This window comes from Ptychodera flava, chromosome 13, assembly GCF_041260155.1.
Source record: "Ptychodera flava strain L36383 chromosome 13, AS_Pfla_20210202, whole genome shotgun sequence".
NCBI classification, from domain to species: Eukaryota; Metazoa; Hemichordata; class Enteropneusta; family Ptychoderidae; genus Ptychodera; species Ptychodera flava.
Genome location: NC_091940.1, coordinates 15,933,123 through 15,960,983, shown reverse-complemented (window position 1 = coordinate 15,960,983; position 27,861 = coordinate 15,933,123). Strand labels below are relative to the sequence as shown.

The following is a 27,861-nucleotide window of genomic DNA, read 5'->3' as shown; positions in this document are numbered from 1 at the left end:
TGAGAGTGTTGCTAAGAATCATTTCACTTCTGTCTGATGATTGCAGGATGCATGAAACTTAAGTAACAGATATCATATGTACTTTGTACATGAAGTAATTTGTGTTATTATTTATAACACTCTGCTTTCCGCATCGAGCTCTGTAATTTCCCACGAGGACATATATATATATATATATATATATATATATATATATATATATATATATATATATATATATATATATATATATATATATATATATATATATATATATATATAATTTACAGTGTGCAAGCTTGTGAAGGAATCTACGACAGGCTTACTCTGTAGAAATATAAGAAACAAATTTTATCGCATAACTGATGTAAACTGAGAACATTCATGACTCGTGAAAGGTTCAGATTCATTCAAAATCATACAAGACATTGTATATAGTAAATTTGGGCAATCAGCTGTTTATAAACAAGTAGTTACACGGAAACTAAAAACAAAGAAAGTCAGACGTGTTTTGTTTTTGTAGAAGTAATTATAGATACATTGCGATATGTAAATTACAAGGTAATATAATAAAGTTGCATCATAAAGTTTACATATGTATAAAAAGATTTGGTCCCTGAACAAGATGCCATAATAGGAAACTTAATCAAAGGAATCAAATAGCGTAGGAAACGTCCATCATGTTATTGATATTAATTTAATTTGTTACGTAAATGACAAGAAAGAGAAAGGTGCTTTACAGCCTCGGTTGATGTGTAAGTTAAAGCGCATGCGTAAAGCCTATGCACAATTCAAGATGTCGAAGCAACCCGGTTCCGAGGTGTCCCCCCACAAAATGACAGGAATATCTGGTGAATTAACCGTAGGCTTTAAGTCTAAAATGCTTAAAACAGAACCAATACAGAATGTACTTACATACAAGACAAAAATTAACATTGCAGAAAGAGGAAAAAACTGACTTACAACTTCTTGGAAATATTGATGTAGTTCGGGTACACAGATAATGGGCGCGAAAGTTTTCATCGGCGCTATTTTTTTCTACATAGAATGAGAATTATGTAGTTTATACGTCCGAGACCTTTTTTTTGTGGATCACCTAAACAAAATTATCAAGGCAAGCTAAATTTTCAGATTGAGAGAAATCTATATTTTATGAGAAGAGGAAATAAATCGGAAGCAGACGTGAATTACAAAATTGCCTGACCATAAACTCAACGCAGGTAACATGGCAAGTCATTTCAAGTGTAATGCTTTTACACGCAAGAAAGATGTGAGCTTTTGGAATAAGAACTAGATGAATACTTTATTAATGTTAATACCTTCATCTCGATATTAACTATTTAAAAGGTGTTAATTGCTTAAATAACAATTCCGTGAATAATTGGAGATCTTCAGTACACTGCACACAGGATCATCATTAGCATAATCTACCCTCGCAAAGCACCATGATTACAAACTCCCGGATGTCGGTTCCCGGGAAGACACGAATCTGTCTAGAGATCGGTGTGCTTTTCGCAACGACATTACTGTTCAAGGATGGCATTTGCCTCGAATGAAATAGTACGGAAATGTGAAAGGCCTTTAAAAAATGCCCAGACGAATATTCGGTTAATGCGAACTTGTCATGGCTCTTTGTTGAGAGATTGCACGAATGCCGTTTATGACTTCAGCCTGGCTGTCCGTTAAAACATCGGGTTTAAATTTAAAAATTTGCATGCAAAGAGTTTAATCTATGATCCTTCAAAGCGAGCTCAACGGTTGATAAATCTGAGGAGAGGTTATCAATCACGTGCTTCCATTTCGTCAAGAGCTTAAAATTGCGATAACCTAAATTTTCCCTCATCTGTACTGGGGGAAAAGATGCCATTACTTTTGTACGTGAAACGATTACTTTAATCCAGCTCGTTGAAACATACTAAGCCATTGACATAATTCAAAATTCTGCTCACATCAATATCTTCCGTATGTTATATATGACATAATCTCCACAAAAGGTCTTATTTGGACTTTGGTAATCGAAATGTGTCCGCGCTTCGTCTACAAGCAGATATTGCATAAATATTTTAACGACGGACTTCTCATCGTGTGTTGCTGTCCTGTTTATTTTCTGTTCGGCCAAAGTTATGTAAAAACCCAGCGCGGTTACTCTACCCTACACCCCTAAAGCGAGCGACTTTGTCCGGGTCAAACTCCCGAAAATATTCTTCGAATGAGCGAGCTCCCGTGTTTTTGCTAGAGTGTCGAACTGACCGGAGCGCAGGCAAGTTGTCGGCACAATTGCGATCAAGTCGTTGTGAAAATGTGACAGGATCTTTTCCTCGGATCACATAAAAACAGTAGGATGAATTAAGTAAACTAAACATTAAAAAAAAATTGTGATGATCAATCAAATAATCCGCAAATAATCTGGAAATAAACCTGCAATTTACACGTTGTGGGGTTATAATAGTTGAACGGGGAAAGGAAATTTGTAGAAAATAATTCAGGAGTAAAAACTGCTTCCTTGTTTTTAATTTGTTTGTGGTGCCCGATATGTAAATCAGAATGCCAAACACAACAACACTGTCGTTGTTGAATATTGAAGGTTAGCCAATGTGCTAAACCAAACACATAGGGCTTGCCAAAGCGCAGCTACACTGTTTTTGGGTTTTTTTTTTTTGCATCGGCACATGCCTATGGGGCGCCCCCATGCGGTAAAGTGGCCAGCCCGATGTAGCCTACATTGTGACGTCACTGGAGAAGTCATCCAATGTGGATGTTGTCATTTAGATGTATCCATCTGCATCCATGAGAAGCGAAGTCGTTGTTTTCTCTTCGATTCTCTTCTCTCTCAATTTCCGTCGCATTGCTCTGTCGCAGTAATACCACACATACATTGGGTGACCGTGTGCCAGCACTGTAACCACAAGAATGCCAAGATTGACCTGGAACGGGGAAAAATCGTTGGTATTAGCTTAGGAAAAACACGCAAAGACGCCCTAGCATGTCTAAGTCGATAGTTGGAACTGGAATTGTCTATCTGAAATCGACATTAATTTAATGTTACACACTGCTTTGGTCGGCAATATACTTTCGAAGGATATCCATTCACACACACATTGCATAAAGCTAATTACCTGCTAGTGAAGTAGCGTGGGAGTGTGAGAGAGGGCCGAGGGTCATGGGAACTTGAACAGATCTTTCTATACCACAGCTTTTCAAGGATAACATTGGAACGATCGTTGAGTAAGCTAGACAGTGGCACATGGTATCCATACCCTATGAAACTCGAAAAAGCACACTGAAAAAAACCGCCTTTTTCCTTCCAGTGTCTTCGGGTTTCTCAAATTTCTTTAGCCATACAAGTACATTCGGGGATGTTTTTTTTTACAATTTCCCGTTGGTCACAACGAAGTCAAATTATCTCGATATACATTTTTTAAAATATTGATGTATATCAACATTTTTACATGATTTTTTACTTACATAGAAAGGATCTTCATCGGGCAATGTCTGGGACAAGGCGAACAAAGGGTTTTGCAGAAGGGTGACCAAGCCAGCGATGAGATAAACTACCCCGTAAAACTTTCCGTAATGATCCTGAGGGAACCTGTAAGCACATAATAATATTTAAATAAAGAATTATATAATTATCATAATCCGAATGATGATGATTATGATGATGATGATAATAATAATAATAATAATAATAATAATAATAATGTTAATACTACTACTAATAATTTTCCAATCTAATATGATCAAAACCTGCATGCGACGTTGGATCGATATCGACGGTGCACGGTGTGAGGTGACAGTATTCAAGACAAAACGAATCGCTGTGTATCTGTAAGTCACATAACAATTCATAACGTTGGGGGCGCCCTATGACTCGTCGACATTCTAGTCACGACTTTCATTTAAACTTCAGTCAAAGTTTAAACAAAAGTATTCCATCACTTTGATGGGTGCCTACGAACGGCTCCAGAGAGAAAGACGGGACCCAGTAAACTATCTTCTAAAGGGCGCGTCTCCACGAAAGCTCCTTCGATCAAAATGTTTACCGACTCGGGTCTGTGAGAAAGTAACTGGTGTATCAACTGCGCTTTACTGAGTCCATACTTCAACTTTGACGGAAGAAATGACCTTAGTAATGACCCTTTACGTAACTGTTACTGTAACATTTCAAGGGCGTCAATCGACGTGGTAATTTTAAATGTACTTACGCCATGCCGATGAAGGAAGACAACACGCCGTGGATGAAGCCGCGTTGTATCGTCAGCAAAGCAAAAGTCACCCACTGCGGAGTAAAGAACATGCCATGCGCAGGGTTAGCCCAGTCCATGTACGTCACAGGGTGGATAAATGAATCGTCTTACGGGGGTATCTAATGGACCCATGCTTTGCACTATCCTTGAGTGTCGTGACCCACAAACCTTACAGAAAAACAAGATTTTTCTCGAGGGGTCTTACATACAACCTGAAATTGTCACTTCGATAAAACGATGTGGCGTAGCTCACAACTACGCTTATCAGCCCGGCCGACGGATTCACACAGCTCTACAGGCATATGTTGCCGCAACTGAATACAAAAACATACGCGTTTTAAGTAAGACTGAAATATTCAAAAGTAAATATCTGTATTTCGTAAAATTTGTCTCAGAGCAGTGCCGCGGAGGATGGTATGGAGCTTTGAACACTTTACCAGAATAACTTTCCCGTAATCCATTCCCAGTCGCAACTGACTTAGAACGAAACTGGTTACTTGCTGCAAAGTTGGATGGAAGATGCGATGTACAGTTTGAATTTACCTGAACTTCGAGTATTGGGACGAGCACAGCGAGCGAATAAAGCACTGTGTGTGAGGTAGTGATCATAATTGCAGGAATGGAGGTGTACAGGGGACAGTCGCCCTTAGCGTCCATCAGCAGACCAACCAACGGAGCTAAGAATATGACACCAAACGATATGTAGCCAAATATTGCTGTGTAGTGATCAACTGTTCAAAACAAGTGAAAGAAAACAACGTGTAAAGGAAACGATATTCTAGCTTTTCAAGCGACGAAGTAACATCTGATGATATAACTAATTGAACACTTCGGGACCAACTCATATAAACGCTCGTATACATAAAAGGACAAAAAATATTGATATGATATTCGTTATTATTATGTTCTATGAAAGAAACACATACATATTCTCATTCCCTGAAACTGTGAAACCTGTCGAAATAAAAAAAAATTATCCATGCAAACTGAATACGTTTGGCAATGATAATGTCAACAAATGAATTTCTGGTCCGGCCTAAATTCAGCTGACAACAATAACATTGGACATTAGGCAATTACTGTTTGTGTTGACAAGTTGAACTCTGGGTATTGCGACAAGATTTTTGGAGTATAACAAGAAAGTGCGTTTTATTGAAAGAACAAAAACATGAAAGAGTTACGGAAGCTTTAGCGTTACGTCAAACATATTTTTCTGACTCCATAAATGACCATGCGCACAGAAACGTCAAACGTTAATCATATAGACAACATTTAATAAAGCATACCTTTCTCAGTATTTCCGTTGGTAATGAACCCAAGGAACGCGTTCAAGGTGCCGATGAAATAGAACTCTCTGAAGGTCATCAGCGTGGACCAAACCACAAACCATATAAACATGGGGGTTTTTATCGTGTGCAAAAATGACTCTTTCTTCGTGTTCAAAATGTTCAAATCAATCTGATTCATGAATGCACTGTAGGTCTTCACGGGTATCCGATGGAAGATATTCAAGTCTGTCGATTTAAGCACACGATGTTTATTGATATATATTAAAGGGATACGGTCGTCGGAACTGCGCTCAAAGGTCGTATGGGACCCCTACGACCAATGGCAACACTGTATCCAAGGTACGATGGTGATTGATGAAAGTTAAAACATGTCTGTCATAATCTACATCGTATAATTTAAATGTTGCAGCTATGATGATGAGGTGCATCTAGATATCGTGCACGAAATACATTGTTTGTAAATAAAAACTCGCACAGGCGCAGTTCCGACGACTGTTTCTCTTTAACGAATGATGCACGCACCAAGAACGAAAATAATTTTAGTTGTTACGGTTTGAGAAAAAACAGTGTCAATGAGAGAAGAAATGCCTAAAAGGTATTGAATAAACCTTTAAAGCCCAGAAGTGTAACTTTTGATAATGATTTTTAATTAATGTCAATTACAGTTTCTTGTTCTACGCCCAAAAACATGTTGAAGCATCGATCATTTAGCTTGTCACCATAGCGTCTATACCTGTAAAAAGCACTGCTATTGTTACAATCTAATTCCTGTCCGGACCAGAATTCACTTGTTTACAATAACGATGCAGTTTACACATGTACAGGCTGACTTGTCAAGCTGAATACCGTGACTGTACATCAACATGCTTTGGAGAGTAGAACTAGAAACTGTGGTTGACATTAAAAAAAAGAAATGTAGTAAAGAAATCATCAAAAGTTACCGCTATACTGGTTCTCCATCGTTCATTGCCAGTTTGTCTTAAGTCTTGCGCTCATTATAAAGACAATGGTGATTGCAATTCCACGCGGTGCAGAGAGAAAAAGATGCAGAATTAGAAAGTTTATTGACCTGTATGGCAAAGTTTTACAATTGCCTGAAGACAAGTCACGGAAGGCAGTCCAGACGAAAACTAAAGACCATCTTCACAAGTTCTTTTTCAGTATCGACAAAGATCGATTGATTATGAGTTTCCATCGGTAACCGGAATTCGAAAGTTTTATATTTGTTCGAGAAGCGACCCTTTGGAGATGATGATCGTGGCGAATTTAATATGAACATTGTTTATTGAACACTATATATTTGCATACACCTACCTGATGCACAGTAGGATACTTGGGAGATTTGATGATTTAGTTTGCCACCATTCTGTATTAATTCTGTGAAAGGCATTGAAAAGGGGAAAAAAATCAGCAAACATGTTCAACAGAACAGCAATTATCTCGTTGCTTCGAGTTTGAACCAATACGAAACTGCAAAACGACACGCTGAGGGCGCTCTATTGATGTGACGCAGGGAAATCGACGCTCAACAAAAAAAAATCGACGCTCAACGTTCAACTGATATCAAGTTTTATCAGAAGATGAAGTTGATTGTTTGACAGATTCAGATCATACAGTGAACAAATAAGTTGCAACGGATCAAAAACAAATAAACCTACGTTACAGATAAGACATCTAAAAGCAAAGTTGGTGATAAGCCTGGGATTAAAGGAGATTAAAATCATGATGCGATTGAATTCATAGTAAATTCTTTGGTCTGGTCATAGTCCCTCCACGTGGTCTGGTGAGACTTGGTAATAAAGGATGCGCCTTGAACTCATTTTGACGATTAAACTGCACTATTGACATTAGGTTTTCACTTTGTTTTTCAAAATATTCTTTGTACGTTTTTCGCTTGTTTTACTTAAACACGATTGGAACTAATTTGGAATAATTGGATTTCTATATTTTTCAAATTTCTCAAAAGTGTTAGGTGCCCTATGGCTGAACTTTGCGATATTACAAATTACTCATAAAAACACGTGTGCAGATGAGATTACATTTGCAGATTAAATCGACATTATTTCACCATCCAATTATTCCATATTAGTTCAAATCGTGTTCTTAGTATACAGTTATGTAAACACGGCGCTCGATGTTGATGGTAGACCATCTACTATCAAAGTTACTACAAGTCACCACAATGTATTTGTGAATAAATTCTTTTCAAAATTCACTCTCAACACGCCTTTATTGCCATTTGCTATCGAAAGGTTTTGTAAAATCTTTGTAAAACTTTCGGGTCATTCACTAAGGCCACAATCTCACGGAAAAGACATGTGATCTTGTGGTACGGACTCGGAGGTTTATTCTTATATCATTTAGAGTGACTAAGTCACGCCTTCAGGCAGATGCCCCGGCCAGACTGATGAATTAGGAATTCGTTGAGTACACGGTGCCTTAGGTAAGGTTTTCAGTAGTACCATAATACAACACACAGCGTACAGTGTTTTTTGCCATCTCAGCAAGCTAAATCAACACACTGGCCGATATATACATATACTTATGACAGCTAAGTGACGTAGGATTCCGAAATAAACCACAAGCTGTTGGGACCCAACTGTTTTACAACAACACAATACATTCAATGGCACAATGCCATAGATCGCGATGTAAAATTGACATGAAAAGACTGCCGACGGTTCGAATTTCAAACCCCGACTCGATATCCCCGTTAGACTGTCAATTACATGATTATTTTTTTCTGTTGCGTTAATATGCGTCATACCGACTGCGTGACGTTGCCTGATACACTGCAATTTTAAAGTGGGTGTGTCTCGATGCAGGATTTTTGATAAAAGTGCATTCACCTTTTCCCCTATAGCTGTGTTCTTTCAATCTGACACACTCTTCGTCGAAGAGTTCCGGGTAGTACTTTCTTCTAGCTGACGGACAGGCAGCACACGGCACCTTCTCTGCCGGCACCACGAAGAAAGTATCAACTAGAAACAAGACGGAGGTCATGAAGAGAATAAAAATAAACTGCATCTGCATTGGTATCCCATATTCGTATAATTTCTGTAACAAATAAATAAATAAAATGTTACATTTCATTTACATATTTATAATAACACATATATTACCACTCATATCATACCTTTTATACCTGTCGTCGGTGACACATACACAGACACAGAGACAACACACACAAACGCACACACACATATATATATATATATAATATATATATATATATATATATAATATATATATATATATATATATATATATATATATATATATATATATATATATATATATATATATATATATATATATATATATATATATATATATATATATATATATATATATTGATTGATTGATTGGTGTTTAACACTTTAAAATCTTATTACTGGGGACGATTGCAAGCGAGGACAGTGTCTGAGCTGGCGTAACATTTTGGATCAAGAAACAGAAAAGTACAAATGTAAAACGTCCAGAAAAGCTGCTTACCAATTTAAAAGACAAAGGAGAAATTTAAATTACGAAAATTTATAGAAGATCGTCGATTTTGGTGTTGTCCGATTTTTTGTTGTCATCATGAGCCTGAGACTTGTTAATATCACGTCCTTTTAGGAGAATTCCCTTACTCTCTGCTTTTGATAAACCGTGATGACGTAGGCCAGCTTGAAAACATGTTGCATGGAACTCGTTGAAGAGACTGTACATTGAATCATCAATGCCTTTTGATCTCTACAGAGCTTTAAGCCAATCCGGAATTCTTTGCCCTAATTACTACTCACGAGTAGTTCATGAGCAGTTAAATCTAAGAATTTGACGATGGCAAATCTGAAAGTTGCGTAATGTGTCTAGTATGCATATTGGCATTTTGAAATAGCCTACACGTTAATGTGGAACAATATACCAATCTTTTAGGTTATATTTCTTTAACTGTATTGTGGAAGCTCGTTAAACTCTAACTCGGGGCAAACTTGGAATCTGTTCAAGGTGCTTACAGGTGCAGGTTGTGACGTAAGCGAACGACAGGCCATAATAGAAACGTAACTAAACTGTAATATGCATTATTGCCTGAGGCCTATGTACACCTTCTCTTCATTGACTCCTGTTGCTACTTTGGCCTTGGAAATGGCCTTGCACGATGCATAAAACTTACGTAACAGAAATTACTTCTGCTTGAAGTAACTTATGTTATTACAACGCTCTGCTTTTGGCTTTTGTCATCAAGCACTGCAATTTATTTCCCACGTGGATATCTGTATGCTTTGGTGTGTGTATGTATATATACATATATATATATATATATATATATATATATATATATATATATATATATATATATATATATATATATATATATATATACGAATATACGGATATTCGTTCACTGCAGCGGAAACTTGACGTCGATTGTTCGTATTCATGACGAGGCGACGTGTCTTTCGAGTTTTAGTATTTTCATTTTATTGTGAAAAAAGCTCTGTGAAATACGCACCTGAACGGCAAGAAAAACTGTGGTCGACATCATACACGCTCCATTTAACAAAGACACAAGAGTGAACCGATATTTTGGAAAAGAATTTGCAACCTGAAAAAGAACCCCGAAAAACTGTGAAAAATGCTTTCCACTCTATAGTTGGAATCTTTGGTAAACATTTGTGTCTTAAAGACTTGAAGTTATGTCGTAATCATAAAGTTACGCACACTAACAAATTACCTCATTAAGCCAACGGAAAACCCCCTAAAATTTGGTGCACATGTATTATGCTTGCTTGTTACGAACAGAGGACATCTTGGCGATATCTTTACTATCCTCGTTGGGGCTTAAAGTACAAAATGATCCTTCCTTTTCGTTCTTTTTACCCAGATTAGCTGCATTGTCTGTCATAACACCACTGCGCTGGCTATGCTTGTCGTATGACCGAGGCACAATTAGCGTTAATGCTCTGCCTAACAGCTTGCATTCTCCAAATGATCTAGTTATATGACATTGTCAAATTTGTCATCCTGCATGTAAAACCGGTGAAAATATGACGATTTGCCCTGGGAAGAACAAAGCATGAAACAACTAGAATACGACCACTTCAAAACAAAACAATGAAAACATCGGGCAACAGGAAACCAGTCACCATCGGCTGAGTTTACAAGTCTCAAACACGATCGATTGTTTTACTTGCACAACAAACTTTGCTGACAAATTATATTCAGAAAAAATAGCGTTACGAAATGTTGTTTACCTCAAAAAGGCTGACAAGTATAGGTGCTCCTATCACTCCAAGTATTGCCATAGCTGGAAACAGCAGATTGGGGTTATCTGGGGAAGAATCGGATGATGTGAGAACGATTAGCATGTATTTCACAGGTCCCATGAACTTGATCTGTCGGGGATGCGCCCGATGAGTCCAATACGTCAGACAAGTAAGCGCAATCAAGTTGTCATACCAACTAACATTAAGGCTGATGAGTACGCAAAAGTAAGAGTAATGCCATGTTCTTTGAAATAGTATGTTTAAGGGAGCTTAGAGTACACAAGAATTATGATAAGAAAAACCAATGTTCTTATTTTACTATTTTGCTGAGCTTGCATTTATTCGTAAATTATTTTAAAAGAAAGACAAAACCTTGTCATTTATCTTGAAGTCTGGTATAATGACAAAAATTTTTTAAATACATTTCCAAACATTAATTCCAGTACCACGTTTTTCGTTAAAGTCTCAAGAAAATTAATTAAGAAGTTTTCTTGCAGTTTACATGTAAGTCAACAAGCTTACACTGAACTAATCATGTATATTATCTCACTAAAAGTAGGGTTTACTGGTCAGACACATTGGGTTACTATTGAGTTAATACACAGACAGTAGACTGTGTATTGTTAATTCTTATTCTTTCATACTAAGTGGCAAAAGTTTGCGTACATCTTTTTCACACGCTATTTTGTCGAAAGCTATTGAAATGAAGTTGATTTTCATAAGTGTCTTTTACTGGTGACAATGTCTCATCCAGTTGTATTAGTCAAGCGGGTCACGTGATGAAGACCGCGGAAAATGAAAATTGAAAAATGTTACAGGATGGGAAATAGCAATTGAAACTTATAAAGAATGCTCTTACCTTTGTTTGCAAATATCAGCATTATAACTGCAGTTTCAAACAGGATGCTGAAATCAAACAGGAAAACGATTTAAAACAGGAAGAGAAGGCCTACAGCGCGTCAAAGTTCATTCTGAGATCGTTGACAAGCAACAGAATTGTTAGAGGAGTGTGGCATTACATTTTTTTGCACAAAACTGATCTTTCAGTGACTCGTGCACGATTTAGGCCAATGACAATTTGACACTGATATAATGACCTTATATGTGTTGATTTGCATAATAAACCGTAGCTTATCCATAGGCGTTTTCATAGCTGACTACATTTATCTCAGGTATCAAGCATTCGGATGCTTTTCACTTAAACACCATTGTGAGGAATCTCTCCCTCAATTCCTTGCTTTGATTTTGCTGTCAATAGGTCAGTCTCGAAAGATTATCTTCCGTTTTTTTGCCTTTACTTTGACGTCAGTTTCGCTTTCGCAATGTTTATTGAACGCCATCTTTAACACGGACATGCCACTACTTTTCACTGTGCACTGGATATATACAGAGGCGGTAAAACCGACCCAATTAAATTGATTCTGGAAGCGCTTGTATTATCAAATACGCAATTCAGCTTTATTTTGAGCAAAAGTTGAAAAATTGGAGGGTAAGTGAACGCCTTTCGCAACTTTTCTCAACCCGGCGATACGGGAGGAAAAAATGCCCGCCCGCGCGCCGCCGAGAAACTGGACACGACCAGCCTGATTGGCTGGCCATCAACTTTCTGTTCAACGGATGGTTGAAAACACTATACTATTATATTATTCGAGGTTATTTTTCGCCGAAAAGGGTTAGCAATTTCTAATTTTAGGATTGACGTCCTTGGGTAGCGCAGCTGGCGTATAATAAATAGCGAAGTAACTACAGTGAGCATCATCTATATCTAACACAACGGTTTTCAGATTGAACTGGTTGGCAAAATTCGCTGTTCGATGGGACAATGGCCGCAAATCTCTTGTCTTCTTCGGCCCGGAGAAATAAAAGTTACACCAAGCCCGTATCCACTGCAAAAAAAGAAAGTGACGATCCCACATAGCACCATCACAGTCGATATCCGTGACCCTATGTCATCAGATTCGCCTATTCACGTGGAGCATACCTGTTTGAAGCCAGGTTTCACACGGAAACAAACACTAAAAAGCCGCTGGTTGTCGTCTGAAAAAGTCCAGCGACACGGCAAATATGATGGCATTCCTTACAGCTCTGATCTATGTTAAATGGTGTGTAATTTATTTGTTGGTTTGGCTCAGTGGGTTACAATACAGAGGCAACAGCGTTTATACTCGAAGCATACCTCGCCGAGATTAATCTATGGCATACCGTATATACGTCGCTATCTCGCGCGTTGGTCTATGGCAGAGGAATGAGACCAACCCTCCGCGACAGTAAATTACATCACCAGATGGAAGTTCTCATTCAACCCATTTTTAAATGGCTCTCCCGACCTTTTTACAGCATATAATTTACTTGTATTCCACAAATCACGCCGTGGCCAAACTTCCTGCCGTGAAATTCATCGAAATGTTTGTGACAGTGTTACGATGACGTGGTTTCTGGACCCGAAAGTACGGACTGGTTGTGTGAAAGCCTGCGTAGAAGGAACTGAATTGCGCATGCATACTGCGGTGTTCTGGCATACAGTACCAGTAAAGTACAACACTCACGTACACTCTCGTACGTACACACATACATGTGCGAGTCAAACATGACGAAAATGTGTACATTTACAGCAGCAGCCGGCAGCCAGCCGTCCGTTTATTTGATAACCATACACAGATCAGTGCTGTAGTGTTGCAGCCAGGACGCGCCCTTGCGACAATGTCCCTGCAATCGAACCCACTGTCCCGCATTAATTCTCGCAGACTGCGGGTCACCCTTGGCGCACTCGAGTCGACTATGTTGGGTGTAGTCTGCAAGTAATATTATCTGATACTGACGATAACCTTTGTTTTCAACGATTTTTTGAGGCTTATATTTTCATACTTTGCTGTGATTAGAAATAATTAAAACGCTGCACTTGATATTATAACTTGCTCTTAGTTAGACTGAGCTCTCTGATTGGTGGCAGATACGGTATATTAGCTGCAACAATTACTTAGGGACGGACCATTAGATCTTGGGAGGAGGGTGGTCAAAAATAGAAAAAAAAAATTCAGAGCAGAAAGTTAGGAAAAAAAAATCTTCACACTAGTTTGCAAAATAAGTCTTTAAAATTTGATTTTTTTTTTAGATTTTACCAACAGTTAGCAACTTTCTGTATTTTTAATACATCCTCCCGGCACATTTTTAATTTTAATTTATACATTCAGAGTGACTGTATCCCTTATACTGGAAGTTGTGATTATCTTATCTTTTCAGGACTTTTGTATTCTGATCACTTGAAAATTATGAAATTATAGAGCCTGTTTTCTACTTGTTTCCTGCGTACAAACCAAGCAGGTACACTAGGTAAAACATTGAAACTATGGTATGGTTGTCAAGACAGAAAGTTGTATTTGCCTTTTAAGATCAAGGTAAACAGATGCAGGCCACATCAGTTTCATTTTTTTCACAGCATTTTATTACAATGATGAATGCAAGAATGGGTGTAACAAGTAGAAACACGTCAATAATGATAAAACAACATATCAAGTCATTATGTATTATTTTGCTTTTAAAAAGGCATTTTCAATTCTTTTTTCTCAAAAACAGCCTCAAATAACAACAGCAACACATGTTTTAACATTCAACAATACACTACGTAGAATGCCATCTATCCAACAAATCCCAACACAAAAACACATAAAAGGGTTGAACTTTGAAAGTTTTTCGATAGCAAATACTGAATAAATCTGCATGGTTAATCGTTTTTGTGTAGCAAATTTCAAAGAAATTGGACAAGCCCTTTCAGAGAATACAGATTTTTTGACCATGAATGGCATAAATTGCCCAAAAGACAAATATTGAAATTTCAACACATCTATACACATCCAATCAATTTGGACATGCTGCTACAGAGAAATAGGTGTTTTGATCAAAAAAGGGCAACAATTGCTCTAAAAACACAAATACGCAAATTTCACTATATTATTTAGCTTATTTTAGCTTCTCAGCTTGTCAAAATCAATTGTAAATCATGAGATATGCATGATGTTTGGTGGGGTGAATGTAGGCATTTCACCACGCAGTAGAAAGGGAAGCCAGGAAACCAAAATAGTCAATTTTCAAAACTATACGAAGCTACTGAGGAGCAAGAAGACCATGTTTCAGAGGAAGATGTGTAATCCGAAAAAAATGCTCCCAAAGTGCCACCAAATAACACCATTTTTATCTCTATTTTTCAAAAGCTCCAACAGCAGGAGGGGGACACCCCCCTCCTGACCTCCCCCGCAAAAATACTCCCCAAGTGCCACCAAATAACACCATTTTAATCTCTATTTTTCAAAAGCTCCAACGGCAGGAGGGGGACACCCCCTCCTGACCACCCCCCACAAAAATACTCCCAAAGTGCCACCAAATAACACCATTTTAATCTCTATTTTTCAAAAGCTCCAACAGCAGCAGGGGGACACCCCTCTCCTGACCTCTTCCCAGTGACCGCTTGCGTGGCCGCTTGTGGTGCTTGGCACCACATGTTTGCCCTCTTTATCTTCAGACAGCGACGAACGAAAAAAAAATTATAAATTTGAAAATTTACTCTGAAAAAAAAAATTTGCACAGCTAATCTCAATTGGAAAAAAAAAATTTCAGAAATTTACAATAGTAAAAAAAAAATTTTCACAATTTCATTGTGACCACCCCCCTCCCAAGGTCTAATGGTCCATCCCTTACCTGAAGCGAGCACAGTGGTGCAGTCCCGGTAGCTTAAATTTTGTTTTGTGAAACTAATTTGTAACAATGTAATACAAAATTTGATTAACAACTGACTCATGTTATCCCCAAAATGTCCTAAATGTCCCAAAAATAAACGGTAGGGAGACAGTGTCCCCTGGTTTAAAATTCCTGGCTGCAACACTGAACACCAGAACTTATACGAAATAGATGAACGTGCTGACAGTAACGAGTACTTAATGCATACGACAAAAACTGTCTAAGTGGTGCCAGAAAGACCCGATGATACCAGACATAGATTCAAAAGGTTGAGGCCTCCAATCGCCATTGTTAGAACCTACATTCTGAATCTGAAAGACAGCTGTCAGGGATCTACGGCTGATGAATAGATGAGATGCCATGGTTGATAATATATCAACAGTTGGACAAACCATTGCAACAGTTCACTGTGTGATGTGCTACCTCCATGGACAAACAATCTGCCATAATTGTTGGTTGATAATGATGTCGTAGAAATAAGTGAGTCCTCTCCAGATCCGTCTTACAATATATATATATATATATATATATATATATATATATATATATATATATATATATATATATATATATATATATATATATAGTTTTATATACTTATTTCGAATGATACATATTACATGATACATACGCATGATTATACATATTATATACATGATCTTTCATATGGATGGGTGCATGTGTCAGGACAATGACCTGATAACGAATTGACGCTTATGGTAGCATATTTTTTTGTCAATAAACGAAACTCATGAAAACAACGCGGTTTATTTTCGCTTTTGACTACTGTGTTTCCAAAACAACTATAAACGAACACGTTGTATTGTTCTTTCTAACTCAAACACAATCCTGGTTCAATTTTGAAAATAGAGTGACCAATTGTCTACATGTACCAGACTTCCCATAGCTAGATAACCCTAGTCAGGCATTCCTCGATCTCACTGAGATTCAGGACATCGATGGAATTTTCGAGAATATATTTTTTTTCGGGTTACCCTTATCATATAAGGGAAATCATTAGTGTAATTGTAGTTCAAGTTGCCGCTCCTGCTAAGACATCAATTCAAATGGGCAGAAAACATACAAATGTACATTGCAAGTTATCTATTTATATCGTACATTTCTATATCGTAACTCGCACCCCCCCAAAAAAAAAACAAAAAAAAAAACAAAAAAACACAAAAAAACAAAAAAAACAAAAGCAAAAACCGGTTAGTCTGCGTGCTCTCAGCCTGGTAAAATATCCCTGTGTCCAAATAACCTGGCTGACCCCTTTTAAGTTGGCGGCAGTGAATTTCCCCGCATAATTAGGTCGAAGTCCCGCGGCCGTTGAATAGAGTAGGTTTGCCTAGGGCCTAAAATGTTCTATCAAAATTCATGGAAGCAAAGTTACAGGCCTGAAGGAAACTGACATAATTTCTACTTTTGCTTTGGGGCTGAAAAGGAATTGTAATTACCATAGATTATGATATATATATATTCCCTGAGTAGTTCGGTAAATGTAAGCAGTAAGTAGAAAATTTACGAAAACGCTGAGCTACCGTCCTCTTGGTCGTAAATAGCCACGGGCAGTGTCAGGTCGAAATGTGTACAGATAGCTAAGCAACTTGCTTATCAATTAAGCGTGGCGTGTGGGATGACAGTAATTAGCTGATGTACAAAAGTGTGTCTGAATCTTGGTCAACTGTGACAAAATAAAATATGAACGGTGTCTCGTTGACCGATGACAGAGCGTCCTTGAACTCGGACTTTATAGCAAGAGATTTAGCTGGCCACCCTCTGAAGAGTCTTGCTCTTGTCAATTTTCGACGTCACAAAACTCATTGATCAGAAACCATCACCTCTAAATTGTATCCTTACCTTTTGCAAATTTTCTTTTAAAATTACATTTCCTCAATGAAAACATTATTGGTGAAAAAAATTGTAAATTTTACATTGAGATAGATGACAAAAATTACGAAACATATAATTCTGAAAAAAAATGACTCCACGACACTGAGGGGGAAATTATAAGCTTAGTACCTGGAGCTTGTTACTTTGAAGAGTTACACAGCTTTGGAGATTTAATTAGAAAAGGTGAAAAAATTATAGCTAATGTGCATTTTGTTGCCCTTAAAAATACAATCGATGCTGATGTTATGCAACGAGAGAGAGAGAGAGAGAGAGAGAGAGAGAGAGAGAGAGAGAGAGAGAGAGAGAGAGATGTGTGTTTTCTTTGACGATACATGTCTCACAGGATTGAGTGATTCCGTTGTATGGCCTCAACACGAGTCTCTGTCATTCCATTTTGCAATCTTTTAGATTGTTATGGATTACATTTTGATTTGCACTATATTGGGCGTCTGAAAACAAAGTTAGGTTTGTTATTTAAGGTGACCTCCCTCCAGGAAAGTTTTCAAATAATTGATCCACCAATCCCATGATTTCCCTAGCCCAACCTCTCTTAATTACTGACTTCAAAGGCTCCCTAACAGCATGTCAAGTCGTCAACTAGTAGACCCTCGAGAGCCCTTGATACAACACTTAACAAATATTATCCTTTCATGGCAGCTATAAAGGTAGTATGCGCCTCGAAAGTGAAAGACATAATCTTTTCTTTTTTTAAAATCAAGAATAGGAAACGGGGGTCTCCATGCAGATTTTGAGTACCAGAGATACAGATACCCCAAGATATACCAATGGTTGAAATCTAAAATGGCCGCCATCCCTGTGTTAACTCTATAGAGAAAAATAAAATTTTCGATTTTCGAAAAATGAGACGGTCAAAAGTTTTCTTACACCAAGAGCTTTAAAATGAACCCCCATAAGTGGTAGATCAGACAGGAATTGTAAAAGTTTGAGAGTCCGAATATCTATCCCCGAGGCGCATTCCACGTTTTGAGTGATGTAACTGTCGATTTCGGGCAGTTGAGGTTACCCGCACTGAAACTGGGCCACAACCGCGTTCAATATCAAACCAGCGAAGGTTCCATATCTTGGAAAATATTTCCATGACACTGTGAAATGAAGTCTGTTGCAACAAGCAAAACATATGAAACTTGTGAATTAAACGATATAATGTCGTCATGGAACAACATTTATCGAAACTCAGAATATGACGTGACTTTCCGTAATTACCGCGGTATACGTTCACCGGGGTGATACACCAGACCTGTCGCCCTTATCACAACTGACGCGCATAACTAATAAAAATAGGAATACTATCTCATAAGCCATGTTGAAACGCCGAATATTCAGCTTGTCAACACATGTCTCTGTGTGTAAAAATGTACAGTTATTGTTCACATTTTAAATTCTATTCCAGACCGGAATTCACTTTCAACAACAACAATGCTGAACACTGTGTATTTCAACATGCTAAGTGAGTAAAACAAGAAACTGTAATTGACATAACAAACAATTAATATATGTGAAAAAAAAAAAATCGCCCACATATCTGACATTCTCCTCTGCATGCATTGATGATACAGGAATTCAATTGATGAACATTTCTTTTCGCGTAGAGTTTAGCTTAAATCGGACGACACCGTTTCAAATTTCTTTGAAGTGTTCTCACAACAGAGAAAAGTCTCACCTAGTAAGCCCTAATTGTTCTTGTTTAATGCATGCTACCTTTTTATAGTCAAATTAAAGCTCATGGCAAACCTTAAACTCAATTTATCAAGGTTATACAAAAACATACGTTACAACTTTCCCATTTACCCCACACGGAAACCATGAACATATATATATATATATATATATATATATATATATATATATATATATATATATATATATATATATATATATATATGTATATATATATATATATAACTAAAATTACTAAAATAACTAAAATTACTGTCACAGTGATGATGCTGAATCTAATCGTACATAATATATATATATATATATATATATATATATATATATATATATATATATATATATAATATATAATATATATATATATATATATTCGAAGTATACAGATGTCCTCGTGGAAAATTACAGTGCTCGAAGCTAAGGGAAAGCATTATAAATAATAACACCAATTACTTCAAGTACAAAGTAATAATATCTGTTACTTAAGTTTCATGCATCCTGCAATCTTCAGACAGGTGAAGTTGAAGAATTCTTTGCCCACACTCTCGATTATATGTTTGGACGTACCATTCTATTTAAATTTGTAGGTAGTGTTAAAATTTGACAAATAAATAAATAAATTTGATAAATAAATTACAAATACAAAAGCAATTACTAATACAAATACAATTACAAATACAATGGTATGTCCCAAAAACATAAACGAAAGTGTTGAGCTAAGAATCCTTCAACTTCACCTGTCTGAAGATTGCAGGATGCATGCATGCATATATATATATATATATATATATATATATATATATATAATATATATATATATATATATATATATATATATATATATATATATATATATATATACATGTGTCTGTCTGTCTGTCTGTCTGTCTGTCTGTGTCTATTATCTACCTCAAAATATCCTGTTCTGAGCTTGTTGATATTATCTTGATTACCCTTTTCAATATTTTACCATAGAAATTTAAATGCATGGATTTAGCCTCTGACACCCATTGAGGGCGAGTTTCCACGCTGAATCTAATTGTATACATTTATATAATGTAAGATTAGATTCGGCATCATCACCGTGACAGAATGTATGAATTCTTATTTAAACCTGGTTTATTCAATTATGAAAGTGGCTGAAGCGTCTTTCGAATTATTTTGTCCGTCGTCTGTACATGTATGATGATACAAACAGCGACGTTGCGGGCCCCGCGCCTTAAAGTTGGTTCAAGTCTGTGATTTGTGAATGTTCAAGTGGGATGAACGCGACGATTTGTGTTCTGTTTTCATGTGAAACGCGTGAGTTGGGTGAACGCAAGGAGTGGGGTGAACTCTTTACAGGGGAGTTTTATATTTCTCCCGGAATAATCCGGCAGAAACTAACTCACTACTGCGCACACTCAAAGGTAACGCGTTCAATAAATCGCAAGGAAAACCTGGCCTGCCAAATTCAAATTAGGTTTGTATGAAATAGGAGAGACACAAGAGAAACTATTACAAAAGTTTTTTACTAGATATTCACTAACTTGAGCCAAGTCTACCCGCGCCTGTTCGCAATTTAGATGACAAGAGTTGATTTATGAAGTCAGGGATAGCGAGAGTTCCTCTGAATCACGTGACGGGAACGTGCTGGCTCTCAGTGTCCGCCTTATGGACTTGCCAAGGAGAGGTACAACCATTCTATGATCTATTGATACGTTCCATTTGATAATCATCTGTCATAAACAAAAAAGACAGAAACACGAAAACAAACAAACAAATATTTTAGCCTTTCATCACAGCTGACTGCATGTCAACCTCGATGCCATTACCAACTTTCTGTAAAGGCAGGCGATATGAGAGAAGATCGGTACTGTGCTATCACAATCTATATTTACAATACAGTCTAGGTAAATAAATGTGACTGGCTCAACACTTATGTAGATATGGTACAGTTTTTTTATGTCTACATATATCACGCCATGTACCGCGACGTGGCCTGAGATGTATTTCGTGTTTCTTTTTTAATTGTGGCATGTCCAAACATGTCCATGACACGCTGTGGTCTGAAGCAAAATAATCGCTGAAAAAAATTTTTGTACGACCTTGCAAGTCTGCCAGGGACTTAACGTCTTAGATTTAAAACGAATGTAAGCCTATACAATAAAATGGCAAACAACAATACTCGAGATATTTTCTGTCGATGTTTTAGCATTATTGTTTCCGTTTTGTCGGGGAAAAGTTCTGCTCTGCCGCCCACTTCAAGTTCCATTATTCGTCACGGGAAATCGTCTGGTGGACGATGTGATGGACATCGAGGTCGCAGTGTACCGGTTGCGTTCATTTCACTGAACTGAACTGAGCATTGTTCCAACATCCGGGAAAGAGAAGTAAATGTCCAACGAAAGAGTGAAATGATAAATGCAGGGAATGACTGTGTTTGTCACCTCATGAAAGGTGGACAACTGAAGCTAAGGCAGGGTGGGATACATAAGGACGAATAAATCTCACTGAAACAGGCCGGGACAAAGTTCAATCTGGGTATGGCCTTCGTGAATGAAATGCAGCCGTAACGATGCCTATTGTTCAATGACCATCGTCTGAAGTGGTGCAGACGACAATCTATGAGATTATGTTCGTGCCGGTAACAAGACTTTTGTCTTGCTCGGTGTTATAGTACAGGATTTCTTGTCATTGTCTTCAGAACAAAAAAAAGTTTACAAAGTCATGGTACCTCCACGGTCCTGTCTTGAGAACGGCAAACGGGTTTATAAAATCACGGTTCCTCCGTGGAAAAAATTATGGTTCTACCGCAGAGTGTAGAATTTTCGAAACTGTCGACTCAGACTGCTCTGAAATGCTAATAAAACAGGGTTCAAGAAGGTCGACTCAGCCATGGCCACAGATTGTTTCCCCATTTTGAACACTTCCTCATTTTTGGATGTCATGCCACCGTCTGACCTCGAACGCCTTCAACAATTGTCGGATGGCCAAATAAAAATATATGCGTGTGTTTCTGGAAGCATGGATTCGAAATTTAGAATAGGTTGGTCAAAGAATGTTTTTTGGCCGAGACCCATAAAATGAGGTAAAATTTAGTGAATTTACTCGATATTTTTGAAAATGTTAAAAAATATCTGTAAGGTCTTCGGGTATTTCTAGGGTAGATCGGGTAACCCGAAACACATTTTTTGTTTGGCCTGGTCGTCTGATATAGACAGGTACACTATGTTTTTGCTATACTATTTGCGTACTCTGCTCTGCACACGCATCTTGAAAAAGATACCTTTAAAGCCATGCCGGCTTCCTTAACGACCAGCCTGGATAAAGAAATGGGAGATGTCCAGTAAGTTTGAATTACGGAACCCAGATTTCCTAAAATTTACCGATCTTTGCGATTCGATATGCCTAGAATCGTATCATAGAACTTAGGTATGGTCTGCTAGTATGGTTGTCCCACAGAAATTTAAAAATATTCGATTTTCAGAAAATCAAAACGGCGAAAGTTAAAGTTTTAGCGGAAAAACAAACGCGACGCATTGAACTTTCCGAGTCGCTGATGCTGATACATGGATGTTTGACGAGAATTTAAATCGGTTGGCCTAATAAACCGACATCATGTAACGACCTTTAACCTTTAAATAATTAACAAAATTCTCTGTGCTCCGCCATTCATCAGGTTTACTGCTGATCAATGGGTAATCTACAACCTCTGTTAGCGTGCCTAATGGAGGATGTTTCCTTTTGATATACATTTTAATGTTCTTCTTTTAGTGTAGGGTGAAAGTATTCACCTTGCTTTCAAAAAGCCGTGTGAACTCTTGTCCTCTGTAACTATTCACGCCAGGGTTCCAATACAATATCATGATAGCGATTGGGAACAATACTCAATTATGACCAGTTCATCACCCCATGCATGCACGAGCTATAGCGAGTGCATAGATGTATGAACTGGTCAAAATCTGGTTATTGCCGGGTACACGATGATAGATACACACAAACATGTAGTTCATATGTCAACACATATGCTGGCACTGTTGGAAAGCATTAAGTCAAATGTCCTTTATTTGGTACTCCTATGGAGCTACCGAAAGTAGCTCCATGGTACTCTTCTCTGAATTGTTTTCTTCTCATTGATGTCGGCTTTATTTCATAGAATTCTTGTCACACAAAGTTTTATTCTCTCTCTCTCGGAAAGCAACTTTTTAGTCCATCCCACTAAAGTGTAGCAACTCAGTTGTCTTTGGCGACATCAAAATACGCTGTGATATACGGCACGGGAAATCGTGACAAAGATGCGGCCATGCCACTTACATGTATGATGAACAAAGGTCACAACATCGGCAAATGAACGGACGTTCAGCGCGCGCTACAGATATCGCCGCGGCGATATAGTGCAAGTATAAGGTATAAGGCCAGAGTAATCAATTTCTGGTTTTGTGCACACTTATTATTTTTTTAAAGCAGGTAAAGAGCTTCGAACACACAAACACACAGACACACACAGAAATTTTACACACGCAAATTTGATTCCATGTAACATGAGTGCCAATTCAAGATTCATAGCGTAAATTCAAGATACATAGCAAACACTTCTTTTTCACGGTGCAATGAGACATTCTGCAACCATGCGGGCGTTTATAGGCAGCAAATACGCATATTCTAATACTCAATCGCCAATTGACTCAGTATAAGTTTATTTGCACAGTCAAAGAATGCTCCATTTATACACGTTGCATGTACTAATACATTGATTTTAGGAAATCGGGCATTAGAAGGGATGCATGCATGATCATGTGCGTTCACTTTGGCTAGAGTCTAATGTCTCCAGAAACAATAAGGTCTTGTCTGATGAAACTCTGGTTTCGTAACGTATAGCTTTATTCTGCACAACCAGTGAAGGCGTGAACAATACCGGCGTGAATAAGAACTCCGGTGAAATCACGGGACATAATTCTTGGAATCAAGCAAAGGCCATAGCTTTTCTACCTTGACCTTGCCTGACATAAAATCAAGGGCGCAGCAATAAAAGTCTACTTAAACACTGTCCCTCCATAGGCTCGCTGCATCAATGTGCGTTTGACCTTGAACACACAGCAGTGACTCGTGTGATTGACGACCAGGCTTTCACGCTATTGTCGACGCCCGCTCCTTTGTTCGAGGTGAACACGTATGTTCTTTATCATGGATCGACCTACGTAACAGGAGGTCAATAGTATTGCAACACACGAGCGTTAATCGTGTTGGCCTAATGCGTTTTGTTGAATGCAGTAGGAACTGTTCGGTATACCAAAGTTGCAAGACATTACACTGTCAATAATTTTACCGGAAAGAAATGCCACCCCATATTAACGATAGTTTCGAGACGGTAACAGTCACCAAACCCAGCTCTGCCAGTTTCAGTTACAAATCAATACAGGCAGTACAGACTTTGGAACTACTAGTACCAATCTCAGTGCTTTGAAAGTGAAATCATTGACGTTTATATGGGTTGCGCATTCATTGTTGCAAAGGGCAGGCATGATTGCGCAATTTTATTCTCATCTTCCACGTCATAAATACCATGAAATGAGTGACGACACGGTTTCACAGGGACGCCAATCTAGACAGACTGAAAGCCCCGGTACTTGCATGGCTCTCGTCTCGTTGACTTTTGAATATTTACATGACGGTACAGTCTTTTGCTTTCCTTGGCACGAAGATATTAAAAGTAATCAATACAATGTTTGTTTGATCATAGACTCTAAAATAAGGGGTGTGGTTTGATTCTGAGCTCCTCATGCCGAAATATAGTAACTAGGATACTGTAGTTTTGGAAATATTATCGTTGCATCTCTATTTGTCCATTTTAATATACGTATCACGTATCATTGTGTTACACCGATCAAAAGTATCACCATTAGATTACCCCCTCCCTCCCCAAAAAACATTTTGACCCCAGAGTTATAAAGCATAGTACATGTTTACGTAACTTACATGTATTGTTTTGGAGCACTGATAAATTTGCAAACCGTTATAGTGAATCATGATACACTGTTCACACGTTACTGTGTGCGGTTAATATTTGTACTGGGAATTGCCCTTGACTGCTAAACAAACAAACGGACAAGAGCATAAACATACAACAGAGAGTCTTTATTTAGCTCCCTCTAGACTAAATATCAGGTTCACTGGGGTTCCTCAAATTATTAGCGACAGCATCCCAGCTTCGATTTATTACAGTGATTCATACACTGTATCATTTCATACAATATTTAACCAATTTTTGGCCCAATCCTGACGGGTATAGCATGCTAGCAGGGTACGCTTACCCATTCCGGACACCTGGTAGGCCTACCACCACTAACTATCAGTGGTTCAGGATGGTCCTACTTAAATTTGTAAATCACAAATGTCCCATGGACCTGGTAATGTATTACCTTGAATGGAAATGATTTTACAAGGGTCCATGTTTGATCGCTTGAAATGTAAGCTTACACGTACCACTGATTATGGCTTCGGGTTTATTATAAAATGTTTGGTTGCTCATTGCACGGGGAAGAGTTGCTATATTCTGCAGACGCGTCGCAAAGCATGTCAAAATTAGGCTACGATGCAATCGCTCTCTGTTGCGATTAGGTCAATTTATCTTTAACCATTTAGCCTCAGATAACATTGAGCAATATGTGGGAAGGATTAGGTCATACGCGCAAGCGTAGTAATGATCAAACGGTAAATAATGGACAGGAACGGGTAAAAATTTGCGGGGCACTGTGTAATATAGTGATCACTACTTTTGGCACACATTCGAGCGACTTCGTGCACTTGCGCACAATAACATACGTCGATCGGATTGCTTGCGTTGTTAACAGAATGTGTGCACTGTACCATAGCCGATCCCGACGGCCTCAAAGCCTTCGATCAAACAAAGATCAGCTGTTTGGTCCAACTCAGGACGCACAAACTGCCGGTGTGGCGTGTGGGTTTCAATATAATCCCCTCACACACCACTGTAGAGGGATTGTCTGCCCGTACACTGACGAACGCTATTAATAAACGTCTAAACGCAGTATTCACAGCCTTGATATTTTTTTCAGCTTCAAATCGTATTTTATACAACCTGCACTGAGTCAGTCATATTCCATTGCGCAATGCATGCGCAGCAAATCGATCGATCAGCATTGAGAGTGTAGTATTGCGTCGTTTGTTGACAATCATGTAAACAAATTAACGTAGGCTTTCACGTACCTGCATATTAAACGGGTTTTTCTCGGCCCCAAATAATCATACATAGCACCGGTTGGGAAACATCCGCACAGAGTCATAGATATGGCGATTGTAAATACCAGATTCAACCGTTCATCTTGGGCGCTACAAGAGCGATACTCCCCGCTCTGCCCATCCGAGTACGCTGTACTGTCCACCGCTAATAGCGTTCTGCTGTTGACAGCTGTCATCAGCGCCGTTCGCGTAGTCGGCAAGTCCAGCGGAAGAGTCTCGTTCGGCACGCTGCCGTGTGTGGCGGTGGCATTTTCGTGGCAGAGCCCAGCGAAAAATTCCTCAGATTTAAGCACTACGACAAGCGAGGCCCATCCGTAAGGAAGCGTTGTGAAAAACCCTTCTAAAACAGCGAGAGTAATGATGACAATATTCCTCCACCTAGGTCGTCGCTTCTCACCGTGGAAAGCGAAAAATTCCTTCGTCATAGCGGCTACCGATGCATTTTATCTATAAAACTACACTCCGTTGATAGAGTCGGTATCATACGTATGTAAAATGTCATTGAAGGGTGTTGACCTGACGGAACAGTAAAAATCTTACAGAGTGTTAAATCTATCTACGCACTGTCTGCCCCTATTGCCCGTTATATCTCGTTGGTCGGCGTTTCGTACCGAAAGCGATGATGTTTCTGTATGCTAATTAATTATGTACGTTGTTGCTATTCTACTCAACGGCAGGGGAGGTGCCGCTAAAACAAGATGGCGGGCGTCGCGCGTCGTGTACAAGATACATTGTATACCATGGTCAAATGTACAAATTGTAAGTACAAAATCTGTAAATTTCAGTCCATGACCCACTTTAGGACAACGGCTATTGGTAGTTGAATGGCAAAATTGCCAGTTGGCTGAAAATGATACGCTCCTAGTTCTACTTCCTTCCCTTGACAGAGTAGTTTATTCTCCACCGATTATTAACCTCTGACCTCAATACAGCATATTCGCCCAGCTGAGACATTTCAAAGTTTGTCTCTATATGTATGTATGTATGTATGTATGTATGTATGTATGCATGTATGTATGTATGTATGAGGGACGGGGAGGGAGTGGCAGCGCAGCGGTATTAGAGAGCCGTCGTTATGTACGGGGGGGGGGGTCCGTAGGAATTTCATCTGAAACTCTGAAATTTCGAGTACCCCCCCCCGGCCAGCCCTGATGAATTTTTGTAACACCCCTCTCTAACACAGAAATTTTGACTGACCCCCCCTACTTAGAAAAGTTAAATATCGATAAAAGTATTTGTAAAATTTAAAAAAATACAGCAATACTGAGTAAAGACCTTTCATATACTGGTGTGCCCTGCTAGATTATCATTGGTTATCTCATGACGGTTGAAAAAGGTGAATACAACCAAATGAAATTTAAAGTTGATATAAATGTTGATATAAAAGCTCACGCTATAACCAGTATGCAACCATATAGTATTGATTACTTTGGATGGGTACCATGACAGGGTATTCACTAAGATATCTAACAGTGCAGAATTGGAAAGTACAGGGTAGGCCTACAGGGAAGAACACGCAGGAGACTGAGGGGGGAA

At 38.3% G+C, this 27,861-nt stretch overlaps 1 protein-coding gene across 1 annotated transcript; it reads right to left on the bottom strand.

Annotated features, from left to right (window-relative positions):
- Positions 1-315: 315 nt before the first annotated feature.
- On the bottom strand, positions 316-26,895 carry LOC139147574 (equilibrative nucleobase transporter 1-like). Its single transcript, XM_070718700.1, has 11 exons — positions 26,293-26,895; positions 11,624-11,670; positions 10,753-10,829; positions 10,011-10,103; positions 8,365-8,572; positions 6,830-6,892; positions 5,513-5,740; positions 4,770-4,957; positions 4,185-4,258; positions 3,445-3,568; positions 316-2,903 (listed from the first exon to the last, which is right to left on the bottom strand). Exons 1-11 carry the CDS (start codon positions 26,748-26,750, stop codon positions 2,745-2,747), a joined length of 1,719 nt encoding a protein of 572 aa, XP_070574801.1. The 5' UTR covers positions 26,751-26,895; the 3' UTR covers positions 316-2,744.
- Positions 26,896-27,861: the final 966 nt, after the last annotated feature.

Coding starts and splice junctions, on each gene's coding strand:
- LOC139147574 (XM_070718700.1), bottom strand. CDS start 26,750: ATGACGAAGGAATTTTTCGCTTTCCACGGTGAGAAGCGACGACCTAGG. Junction 6,893..8,364: donor ACACAGCTATAGGGGAAAAG/GTGAATGCACTT, acceptor TGCCTTTCACAG/AATTAATACAGAATGGTGGC. Junction 4,259..4,769: donor TCCCAATACTCGAAGTTCAG/GTAAATTCAAAC, acceptor TTTACTCCGCAG/TGGGTGACTTTTGCTTTGCT.